Genomic DNA, 12,647 nt, shown 5'->3' on the forward strand with positions numbered 1-12,647 from the left:
GTTGTTGCTTCTTATTCTCCAAAAGTATTGGACACATTTTCTTAATTCATGCTTTGACATAATTGCTTAAGGGTGAACATGCTGAGTCAGTAAAGGTGAGACAGGTTCAGATGATAGCACTATGAGCTAATATCTCGACTCCGCCTCACCTTGTTATGAACCTGGTTTACCGGAATGTAATAAAAATAAAGTTTTTCTTTCCGTCATTAAGTCATTAAATGTTGATCGGAATACATTACATATACAAGAAGGAATTTGATTAAAAGGTCATAAAAAACACAATGAGTAGATACCATTTACATCGCGCTTCTTTAAGACTGTCAGTTAAAGCCAACGTTCAATTTGTAAAGTTATATTTAATATAAAATGAGTAAGTATTTCCACTATATATTAGTAATAAAATGTATTTAATTAAATAAAGATTTAATAAAATAAATCTTAAAAAAAGATACAAGACTTATATTATTTATTTTGTTGTTTGCCAAAAACAATAATACATAAACATGAATGTTTTTGAAACAATAAGACAATATTTCTTTGAACTGGGGTCCAATTAAACAATGGATTGATTGTGTGACCTATTTTCCATCCTGTACTTTGATCAGTACTGTAACTTAATTATTAACTGTATTCAACAGTATATAAACAAATAATACTGTAATAGAGACTCACTGAGCAACTGGAAAAAGGACTGGCAGCAGCCAGGAGTCCTGCGGGTCAGTGAACTTAATCTTATTATTCTAATTGTTATTTTACGGTTGTATAAGTTTGAACATTTTTAAGGAATACCTAATTCTGGATTTACTGAAGCAGTATGATTGCAATTTTAACTTTATTAAAGCTTCATTAGCGAGATTCTGTTCCCTTCATGACCACCACATCGGTCAACAGATGCTATGACTTTTTGTCTCTCACCTTGTTATGAACCTGGTTTACCGGAATTTTTGTCTCTGGACGTCTCATTACAAAACAGATGAACGTTATCTCACGTTTTCTGCTGCTAGGTTTGTTTCACCCGAGGTGCTTGTTCCAGGGCGATGAGGATGGATGAACTACTCCTGTGCACTCATGGGGCACAAATATATTTTGTGGATGAGTACAGGCGTGTGAAATCAGTATCGCAACCAGGCAACATCCAGCTGGTCAGGGTCACACACCACTCAAGACAAGAACTACAACTTCAGGTAAGACACAAACAGTCTGTGCTTTAATAAACATTTAAATCACAGTTATATAGATATTTATATGTATATCTGGACCAAAAGACGTTTTATATGACTGGTTTGGTAAGTTGCCAAGGAACCTTATAAGTTATAGCTGTCAGAATAAGATTTCCCTGTGAGGCCCAGTACACATTGCAGAGATTTCATGTCTAGATGTTCAAGCTCCTTAACACCTCAGTCACTAACTTCAAAAGGAAAAAACTTTGTTCTGGTTGCTGACCCCTTGATCTGACTGCAGATAAGTGCGGGTAAAATTGGGTGTTGAAATTAAAAAGATGCTGTTTGTTGTATATTGTAGACATGCTTGCATGAACTAGTATTTAGCATGATTTATAATCTACCCAGAATTGATCAAATTGGGCATTCTTGATTTGTAAATGCGTTTAAACTTTCTCAGCGTTAGAACAGACGCAGAGACAGCACGTCTGTCGCCCTCTGCTGTAAAGAAACTCAATTACAGTTCGCTTCAACTTCAATAAATAACTGTTTGCACTTTAACCTTAGGATAACGGCTTTCCACGTCTTACACGAACACCTTCATGATTTTTTTGAAATCCTCTCAGCAAAATGAATGAAAAAAAAAGACTTACACCAACATTTGCATGATGGTCACAATAACTGAAGCGTATCATTTAACAATAATTAGAATCAGAAAACTTTTATTTTATATCACAGAATATAAAAATGAAATAATACGAATGGAGTTATAAGAGATTCATAAAAGTATAGATTAAAATAGATTACAATCAAATAAGATACATTACCATTAAAATGGCATATAAATAAATAATTTATAATTAATAAAAAATAAAATACATTTTGATTGAATAAGCAATATTCATGATCCAGACAGCAGATGAATAGAAATAGTTCTTGATCTTCTGGTCCGTGTCGATCTCAGTCTCCTGCCGGACGGGAGCAGTTGGAACAGGGGTGGAGAACGTGATAATGGATTATGCAATGTAGAACTGCACCAGCATCGTCAGTGACATATGAATCACTCAATATAACATGACAAAATGTTTTTTTCAAGGACAACATTTGTTGACTTTTTCTGGTTAAGATGTTGATGTTGTATAATATTCTCTGATGGTTTCATATTAAATACGACACATCTTGACAGGTGTGTGGCTGGGAGTTCACCCTGACTCCAGACACTCCGACCACGCTGAGTAACAACTTCTACATGTTCACCAACCGGTTCGCCCAACACCGGGTCCAAACTGTGGGAGTGACCCTTTCATCCATGGTTCCACCTATGCACAGGAAGATTTTCCACTCTCACTTCACTCAGATGACAAGATTCAATCATCAGGTGTAAAACGTCTTCACTTTATGGTCGTTATCATTTTTGTTTTGTTTTTAACTGTTTCCAATCTGTGTCAATAGACAGGTGCACCCCGCCACCAAACTGTGATCACCATCATTCATGGCTCACCAGCTCGTGTCAACCAGAGAGGAATGATAGGATTTGACTTTCTTTCTGAGATAGCCAGAGGAGCTGCTCGAGGCAACGATCTTGGTGATTATATTTTTATCATTTGGCTATTTGTAATAAATTCCATTATCTTCCTTTTTTTCTATTTTTTTTTTTTTTTCAATTGCTGCTGTAGTGTGTCATTTGAATTTGAGCAGAAGTTGTTGAATTAATTACGACAATAATTAAGTAAAACACCGACTTTTAAAAAATATATATATATATTATAGTGTTTAATCTAAATTTCACTTTCCCAGGACTTCATGACATTTTGTCCGCTCTGGTAGAGGCTTCACAAAACATCTTGGACAGTTTGAAATACAACACAGTCAGCATTGTGGAGTAAGTCTGGACTTTCTATTTTCATTTCAAGCTCTTCCCCTTCATCCTAAATCAGTTAATAATTGTCCTGAATAATTATTTTTACAGACATGGCTTTGAAGCAGTAGAAGCGGTGTTTGACTGCAGAAGACTTAAACCTAAACGTCTGCTTAAACATGCAGCTTTGGCAGGTCTTAAGGCCATATTGGACGATCCAAAGGATAGAAGGAGATATTACTAGTCAACAATGGAACGTCTTTAATACCATCTTAGAGATAGACATTGATATGGTTTACTAACCTTTGACGGTAACTTAAAACCTAATAAAGTTCTCAAACAGATGCTTGTGTATTTGTGAATTACTTATCATCCGACTGCAAACACAGAGTTAAAAAGTTATGTGGTTTGACATCCTATCATTGATGCAAGTGTGTACAAGAACAGACTATCAGTATGTAAGGTAAGGTAAGGTAAAACTTTATTGATCCCTCAGGAGGTCTCCTTTGGGAAATTGTTTCAATGTGTGAATGGCTGTCAAAGCTTTGTGACCCTGGTCTAGAAATAGCGCTATATAAATAGAGATTATTATTATTATTATAACTGACTGAGTCTTTTATTACATCAGAGTAGCTGCTTCAGAGCAGTCAGCAATTTACTCGATTCTTAATTAACTTGAAAATGGTTTCCATACTTAGCCAAACCTGTATTCAGAGAAACGTGTTGTCGTAACATTTGTTGCATTTGAATCAGACACAGAATCAAAAGCTGTGTATTTCCAGTGCGGAAAAAACTACACAGACTTTTCTCTATGGTGATGACAGTAAAGAATAAAAATAATGAAATAAATAGAAGTGAAATAACATGTGATGAATAAAAAACAATGGAAAAAAGATACACTACATTAACCTGGCAAATAAAATTATTAAAATACAATAAAATACATTAAATTAAATAACTAATCATTATCTGAACGATTCCATGAAACGTGATGTTCTGGTCCGGATTGATCTGAGAGGATCAGTTCGTATGTCGATAAACCAGTTATATCACTATAGCTTTCTTTCACACTACTTGATCAATATTTGACAGCACTGTTTTTATGCTTTAATATCATAGACTTTTATGGTTTATGTTTTAATAACGTGCGAATAAAATAAATAAAAAAAAGTATATTAAAATTGTATTGGGAAATATTTATAAATGAAACTAATAATATAATATGATTGGTTTTAATTGCTGTTTATTCTACTTCACTTTGATATTGACAAAGCAGCGAAAAATAAAACGAAGAAGCCCGGATATGACGTAGGTGGTCAGACTCACGAGTATTCGCTTGCGTCACTAATCTAGTTATCTACGATGTTTGGTGTTCATTGATGGATCATTTTCACAACCTGGTGACACTAGTCTGACTGCACACAATAATATTAGGTTAATATTAGTCCTGCGTGGAGTCTTTCCCGAGCTTTAAAGGTAAGTCTTGTTTCCTTCGCTATCAGTCAGAAGCTAATGCTAATTAGCCAAGTTCATGTCAACAGGTCAGAGAGCGTCACTTACAACTGGATTTAACATTATTATGATTATTCATTCTAACTCTCACTTTCACCCTGTGTGCCTGACATTCGTACAAAGATATGCACATAATCCATCTACGAGGCAGTGAAAACGTTCGAAATTGAATGAGTTTTAAATGTATTAGCCCTGCTTTACTATAGTACACGAGTGACTAGAGATTTACAGAATCTACTTTGTGGCTTTGAATGGAAACAAACTTAACAAGATGTTGGTTAGCAGGTGCCTGTTTATGACTCTAATGTGACGTAGTTGTGTATACATGTATTTCCTATTTCATTTTTTTTAAACTTCTTTTTTGTCATCTTTTTTTAATGTTATATTAACATTCTTCGTGTTGTAAGCTGCTGCTAGTGCTGCCATTTGCCAACATGGGTTGTCAAAAAAATGCATTGTTGTCAGTATATAATGAAAAACATTTTAATAAATATTTTGTTACGTCTGTTGCTGTGTCCATTTTGCTCCACCCAGCTTTAGGTCACAAACCAATCAGTTAAGAATCACTGCTATATTTACCAGGTAAAGTCTAACCATTGACTACCCAGATAGTCTTTTCAATTGTATTGTTTGCAACAATCAAAACTTAGGCTAAGTAAACTTACATTTAGAAAGCCAAAAGACCACTTGCATGAATAACTTTAAAAACATCAAATGTCTTCAATTAAATTTCCAAGAACACATGATAAATGGGTTTTGGTTGTTTGGATCTATCTGTTGCAGTTCTACTTCAACTTGGTTCTTGTTGCAACTTGGCAAAAAGACGTTCGCTCAGGGCAACATGGTTGATGAAAATTTGCTTTCCAAACAACATTTGTATTCATGGATGTGAATGTGGTACCAGGCAACATGCCATTTTTTTTAATGTGAACTAAGTTGCAATGAAGAAAAAGGTTTCATTTTATGATTAGTGTCCTTTTATAATCAATTGTTTTTGAATATTTCAATATTGGTATAGTTTCGAGTTGGTCTTAAATGTTATTTCAAATGGTATTAAAAACGTCTTAATAAATAGTGAATCTAACCTGTAGTAACCCTGTACTAACTTTTTTTTTTTAATGCAGAAGGCATGGAGAAAACCAAACAAGCTGCGTTTGACAACGCCAGGCTGGAGGTGATCAAAGATGGCTACAAGCAAGGGTTTGAAAGTATAAATAAAGGCCTCACAGCTGATGAGAAAGGTGACAAGGCACTGGCTCTGGAGCTCTACAGGAAGGGCCGACAGCACCTCCTCAGGGGGATAAGTGTGCCATCTGGGGGGGACGACTGTGTAGGCATCGCATGGGCTTCAGCTCGAGAGATGCAGCAGAAGATGCAGGAGACTTTGAATAACATCACAACACGTCTGGCCCTCCTGGAGACCAACTCTGATCAGGAACAAGAAGCTGCTGCATTGACACCTCCATCTGCGTCGGGCAACATCTATCCAAAGATCCCCACTCAACCAGCTCCACCAAATCTACCTGCAGGGAAGATGCACAATGTTGGTCTGAATATTCCTCTGTCCAGTCCACCTCAGGCTGGCCAGCCTCCGGCGTACTCTCCTCAAGCAGCCGATGGTCACCTCTCCATCTCGTATGGTACTGACTCAGGGGAGCTGTCGCTTGTTGGGGAAGAATTCTACACCCACCGCTCGACCCCATCACCTCAGAGTGTCGGAGAAGATGGAGAAGAACTTCTCTACATCCCTCACGGGGTTCAGATATTCTTTGTGACCGCAGAAGGGCAAGTGAGTGCACCGTCTTACCCCGGCTACCTGCGCCTGGTCAAATTCACCAGCGACCACTCGGAACGAGTGCCCAACAGGCCGCCAGCCTTCCTGCAGGTAAGACACTACCTGCTCAGTCTTTTGACCTTTCACCTGGATTTCCTCATCCTGTGGCGTCTGTTATGTCTGATCTGTGCTCGACTTGCCTCAAGGACAGGATCATGTGAGTTGTGATGACTCATTAATCACTCCTGGAAATGATGTCATCCAACTTGGGAAGTCCCGTTTGAAAATCGAATCCTCGTCTTGTGTCAACTAAAGTTGAAACTATAATATTGAATGTGTAGATCCAAAATCTATGCATAGATATAAAATATTTTATTAATTATATCAGTATTCATCCAGCTAATGTTGGTTTTATTATGCCCTCGTATCTTTAAAGATTCATGTCTCCGGTCAGGAAATGGAAATTTGATTACCCACTTGGGAATTTCCCAGGTGCCAGCTCTAGTGATAAACATCAACAAGTATGAAGAGGACTCTGCTCCCTTCTGTCAGAAGCACAAATACACAGCTGTAACTGACTTTTGTTGTGTCACCGTCATGTGCCTCGTCTTCTCTCCCTGGCAGGTGTGTGACTGGCTCTATCCCCTCATGGCGTCAGATTCCCCAGTGCTGCTGTGTAACACCGGCGTCTTCATGTTTCCCGACATGATGGCAGCAGTTCCTGGTTATTTTGTCGGAGTGGTGCTTTCAGCCGAGCTTCCCACCGCTGACAGAGAACTGTTCCAAGATCTGCTTTCACAGATGACAGACCTCAGAATTCAGGTTTGATAAATGGTTCCCCTCAACATGTCACATAACACTGATTCCACATGTATTTCCCTTATTCCAATATATATAAATACTGTCCTTTATTGGCAGTTGGACATTTTAACGTTTTTATTTTCCAAATGACCTCATTATTATCTTAGTATTTTTAATTTTTCTTTATGACAATCTTTTATTTCAGTAGCATATACAGCATACTGTATATCTAGCTGGTCAAAGTAAGTCATTATTATTTGTAATAATGTAATGTATTATTTTGATTTGGTAATTAAACATTTAAATTAATTGGGATCGTTTTTAAACTTTGAATATAAATAGAAATACTTTTAGAGAATCACCCTCTTTATTGTGCCTTTTTAAGCACCAGCACAATGTGATGTTTATCTCTTTATTTTTAATATTGTTTAAAGAAAATAATAATGTTATACATGTTTGTTTATTAATTAAATTGATTTATGTTGTATTAGAGTTATATGTTAAATTGGCATATTTTTTATATGTATCAACACAATTTAAACTATATAAATAATTAATAATAATAAATAAATACAGTTAATATGAATTAATGAAACTATATATTTCCTTTATCGTTTTTTCTATCCTCTGTCACGATTTTTCATTATCTTCTTTTTTCATAATAAAAAAAACAAGTTTACCAAAACAATTGCAACATGGATGTTTTTTATTAATTTGTTAGTATCTTTTCCATTATTGATAAAAATGGTTGCTTAAATATAACAGTCATAGCATGACAATGGGATGCTTAAAAACATCTTTCCAAAAACTGTTTTCATTAGCATGACTCTGCAAATTCCAAACTTTCCCTATTTCTGGCATGAGTTCACCGCTGCGTTGCGTCTGTCTCAGCATTGTTGGGGATTTGAGACGAGCAGGTGAGAGGAAATTAATCCCCATCTAATGCTCTTATGTGCTGCATCTATAACAACTTGGCTGCATAAGAACGAGCGCCGGTTCAGCCATGACACAAAGACGCACTCGCTCTGATTGATGCCAAAAATAGTCTTTTCTTTTTATATAGGGCTTTTTCTCAGATGGACCTCGTTCAGCGTCAGCAAGTGGGCACTTTCTATTTTTTTTTGGGCTGCAGTTGATTTATTTTCCTCAAAACAAAGAGAAACTGTTTGTGTGACGGTGCAGATGAACAGATGGCTCTGACCAGAGGCGCTGAATGAACGGAGCGATTGTTAGGGAGAGGTTGTTATGAAACGAAAATCAGACCAGTGGCGCAATTTCCTGCAAAAACTCCCAATTTGATCCTTCTTTCTTGTGATTGATCAATATGTCCCTCTGTGTGTTATCAGCCTCCAGATGAAGCTACGAGCAGCATTGATCTGAGACAAACAGTGCCTATTGCGCCTCCAGAGGTCGCGTCAGAGAAGGAGGAGGAGGAGCCATCAGAGGAAAAACCTCTGCCAGAGTGGAGCGAGAAGGTGGCAAGTGGGATCCTGACCGGTGAGGTCACAAACTTCTTTCTATCTGTGAATATCGACACATTCTTAGCGCAATGTTTTTCTTTATTCCACAGCACTAGATTGATATTTTTATGTTTTAAAATCATATTTAATTGTTATCATAGTTCTTTTCTGGTTTATATTTTAATAAAGTGTTTACAAATGTAATAATTTGAGTTTATATTTACAACTAACATGCAAATATTTACACAGTTGGTTTGTATGTATGTTCCAATTAAACTTATGGTAGCTAGATGGAAGCATTCATAACATACTCCACAACTAAAGGAACTGTAAAATCCCAAGAGATCCTTTTGAAGACTGAGGACTAGAGGATACAGTCCACTCCAGCAGCTTTTAAAGTGGAAGGTTGTGAAAATTTAGGTTTTAAAACAAATAAAAGCAGTTGTGCATTTTTGAGAGTCATGTGATCTCTAAAATCTGTAAAACACCCAAGTCTATTACTACAAATGTAACCATGTTTCAAAGAATGCATAAACACAACCTTTTGAAACATACTTACCCTTCCTTTGTTATACTTTAAATGTACTGGAAAGATAAAAGATGCTAGCTGAATGAACATTTGTTTTCTATAGTGTATTTTCTGTCTTGGTCAAAACCTAATGTCTACTTTTACCAGGTGCATCTTGGTTGAGTTGGGGTCTTGTGAAAGGAGCCGAGTTCACAGGCATCGCCATCCACAAGGGGGCGTCTAAACTGAGAGAGCATATCACGCCCGAGGACAAACCCACTCACGTCAGCCCCACTGTCACCAAAGGCCTCCACGTTGCCAAGCAGGCGACTGGGGGGGCTGTCAAAGTCAGCCAGTTTCTCGGTGACTACAGCCGCCTCGCTCAGCTTCTCTCTTTGACCTTGTTGTTCTAACTGCGATTATGTCACTCTGCCGCTCTGCAGTGGACGGAGTTTGCAGCATTGCCAACTGCGTTGGTCGAGAGTTGGCACCGCACGTCAAGAAACATGGAGTCAAACTCATCCCGGAGTCCATGAAGAAGGACAAAGAGGGACGTTCCAACATTGACGGAGCCATGGTGGTGGCAGCTAGTGGCGTCCAAGGTGAGCCGAACCTTCTCGTCAGAGACTGAAGATGCTTGAACTCGGAGGTGATTCATTAAAAACCTTTTTTTCTTATGCAGGGTTTGCAACGATGTGGACGGGTCTGGAGGTGGCTGCTAAAAACATCACCACGAGTGTTGCATCAGAGACTGTTACCACCGTCAAGCACAAGTAAGTCATGTTTCCAGCCTTCACCTTCATGAATATTAGATTCAGCTCGCCGCACCGGTTTGCTTTGTTTACAAAATGATGATATGCAATTTGCAAACAAAATAACTTGTGTGCTCACGCATTCATCTTCTCACTTCCAGATATAGGGGTCTACAAAACCATCTTTCACCCGCATAATGAGAAGTGTGCATTTCTGTCATATGTTGCTAATTAACATTTTCTCTGCTGTCGAAAGAGCATGACGTTCATTTGATTTGGGTCCAGAATCACATGCTGTCTTTCTATTCACTGCTGACCTCCAAATTCCTTTTCACAGGGTTTTCAAATTGAACCTTTCTGCATGACTCAAAAATACATTTAGTGGGTTCTAAAATATATTCACCTTTCTTCTCCAGGATGTCACAGAAATGCAAATATTTAACTTGTCTTTCTCTTTTTTTTCTTATAATTTTCAAAATGTTAATAACTTCCAAGAGTTGTATACAACTTTAAATTTACTGTTGCAACTGATGTAGAAAACATTGACACAGAAATGTTTAATTACTAACTAAAAAATAAAGTTTACATGAGATAATGTTTTCTGAATTAAAATAATAATAAGTAATATCAGGATATATTTTTTGGTAATTGAACCTGATAAAATATGTCCAAAATAGTCATTTTTTTCTTTTATTATTTTCCTGCCATTTTTATTTTACTGAGTCATGTGGGAAAGCTGGAAAATCCAACATTAGTAATCTGGTCCAGAGTGAGCAGCACAGAGAATGTCAAGTTTTCTAGAATCATGACTGTATTCTCATGTTTTTCGATTACAGCAGGCAATGAGGAAAGGCTATAATAATATTTATAAGATAATGAGTTCCTAAAATTGGAATCATATGAGCATCATATGTGTTTGACCATGGTCAAGCACTTCCTCTTATATTCATCATGAGCGAGTCACACGCAATATTGATGAGTTTGTCATGAGGGCTCTCGCTTCAGCTTGGTCATCATTATTATTTATCTTTTAATAATACTAATATAGGGTAAATGTTATTCTAACAACCAAAACTTTCTTTTCAAATTACTGTCAATTTTCCTAACTTCTTCTAAAAATCTTACTTGAAGTATATTTCAATCATAACTAAATAATTGATTGTCTTTATAATTAAGAATGAATATTTATTTAAAAAAAAAAATTAAATTCTGAGTAGTTCAGCTATTGAACAATTATGTTCAGTTATTACAACTTTGAACAAATACACATGTTTTTATAGAGTATCTGGCTCCACTTCTGCAAATAGTGAGCTTTTATTCATTCTCAATCGATGCATTTGTTTCAAGGAAACATATTATGTTTTCGAAGGTAGTTTTTGGTTTGTTTGATTTTGTTTTAAACCCAGGCTAATAACAGCCAACCAGATAGTTTAATCACATCCATGAAATAAATTGTTTATCGTACTAAATACTAATCCTAATTTTAAATATCCTGGAGAAACGGATTAATTGAATATTATAATAAGTGTTAACTCTATTAAATTGTACCTGCATGGATATAACCTCACACATGCATGGCACTTTCTCAGCACTGATCACCATGACTAAAATCATTCTCCCTTTAAAAAGAGATTTACTTTTTGTCTCTGTATATTGCTCTGATCTACGATTTGGTCTGACTTCTCGTAAAGGTACGGTGCTGCGGCAGGACAGGCCACAGATCACGCCGTCAACTCTGCCATCAACGTCGGCATCACTGCCTTCAACATCGACAACCTCGGGGTCAAAGCTGTGGTGAAGAAAACTGGCAAGCAAACGGCGAAGGCCATTCTGGAAGACTACAAGATGGATAGACCAGAGAACGAGAAGAGGATTGAGAAACACAAGTAGTTCTCACCTTGCTCACTCTTGTCAACGCCTTAATTTATACGGTCCTAAAAAAGATCTATTTGTGATTACTGTTGTGATGCTGCTGCACTTTACTTACTATAAAGCTTTACCATTTTCAGGTAGTACAAAAATAAATTGGATTTTAAACCAGGATTACTGTATTGAAGATGCAGTATTTATCTTTATATTAACAAACTTGAAATATATCGACCTGTGTGTTTAGCTTTTTCTAGAGAGTGCAAGAAGTAAGTAACTAATTTATCTTGAATAATGACTTTCCACTGTGCCTATATTTGTCAATAATTATGCAAACATATATTTTACAAATTAATTATCTCACAGTTTAAAGATGTTGGACCGATGACTTGTCATGTTATCAAATGTTGTTTGGGTCACAGGCAAAGTGTCAATTGGCACAATTGTGTCATTTTCACAGTCGGTTCAGGTGTTTCAGTTTAATATCACCAGCTATTGGATTCCTGTTGATGTGCAGACAGAATTGTGATTTCACTTGAGGTCAGGTAGTTATTGTTTTCTTATCAGAGTTTAACACGAACCTTAACATAATAAAAACATTTTAAGAAAGAAATTGTGTTTGACTTTAAAACTACATTTTGATCATTTTTTCCTTTTTTTCTATTTTAATGTGTGTTATGAGTATTCATTTTTATTTTTTCCTCTATCTCAACACAGTACTTTCGAACTATTTAAATGTGATGTCTTTATTTTATTCAAATGTTAAACAATATAGAATGTTCTTTTATTTATATACAGTACATTTTCAGTATACAATTTATTTTATGTTTTCCTCTTGCTATGTGCTTAAATATGGTAAAATATTCCCCGCTGTAATTCTAATTGCAGAAGAAACAATAGCTGAATTAAGACGCTGACTCAACAGTTTCGGTTTCGGCAGGTTTGCATTTCTGTCC

At 36.4% G+C, this 12,647-nt stretch overlaps 1 protein-coding gene and 1 long non-coding RNA gene across 4 annotated transcripts; both read left to right on the top strand.

The window, feature by feature from the left end:
• The first annotated feature begins 1,055 nt into the window (after nucleotides 1-1,055).
• On the top strand, nucleotides 1,056-3,226 carry LOC148075820 (uncharacterized). The gene is made up of 5 exons (XR_015711872.1): nucleotides 1,056-1,184; nucleotides 2,347-2,538; nucleotides 2,613-2,745; nucleotides 2,958-3,042; nucleotides 3,130-3,226. It is a non-coding gene; the product is annotated as an uncharacterized LOC148075820 (long non-coding RNA).
• Nucleotides 3,227-4,349: 1,123 nt separating this feature from the next.
• On the top strand, nucleotides 4,350-12,304 carry spartb (spartin b). Of its 3 annotated transcripts, none has more exons than XM_087795936.1 (9): nucleotides 4,350-4,494; nucleotides 5,065-5,112; nucleotides 5,655-6,415; nucleotides 6,929-7,126; nucleotides 8,452-8,602; nucleotides 9,242-9,436; nucleotides 9,517-9,675; nucleotides 9,756-9,846; nucleotides 11,517-12,304. In XM_087795936.1, exons 3-9 carry the CDS (start codon nucleotides 5,660-5,662, stop codon nucleotides 11,713-11,715), a joined length of 1,749 nt encoding a protein of 582 aa, XP_087652062.1. In that variant the 5' UTR covers nucleotides 4,350-4,494; nucleotides 5,065-5,112; nucleotides 5,655-5,659; the 3' UTR covers nucleotides 11,716-12,304. The 3 variants fall into 3 exon arrangements, with proteins under 3 accessions (XP_087652062.1, XP_087652063.1, XP_087652061.1); XM_087795937.1 differs by lacking the exon at nucleotides 5,065-5,112 and adding an exon at nucleotides 9,987-10,029 and having other exon boundaries at nucleotides 11,517-11,637; XM_087795935.1 differs by lacking the exon at nucleotides 5,065-5,112.
• Nucleotides 12,305-12,647: the final 343 nt, after the last annotated feature.

Source organism: Callionymus lyra, chromosome 7 (genome assembly GCF_982586985.1).
Source record: "Callionymus lyra chromosome 7, fCalLyr1.hap1.1, whole genome shotgun sequence".
In the NCBI taxonomy this organism is placed as follows: Eukaryota; Metazoa; Chordata; class Actinopteri; order Syngnathiformes; family Callionymidae; genus Callionymus; species Callionymus lyra.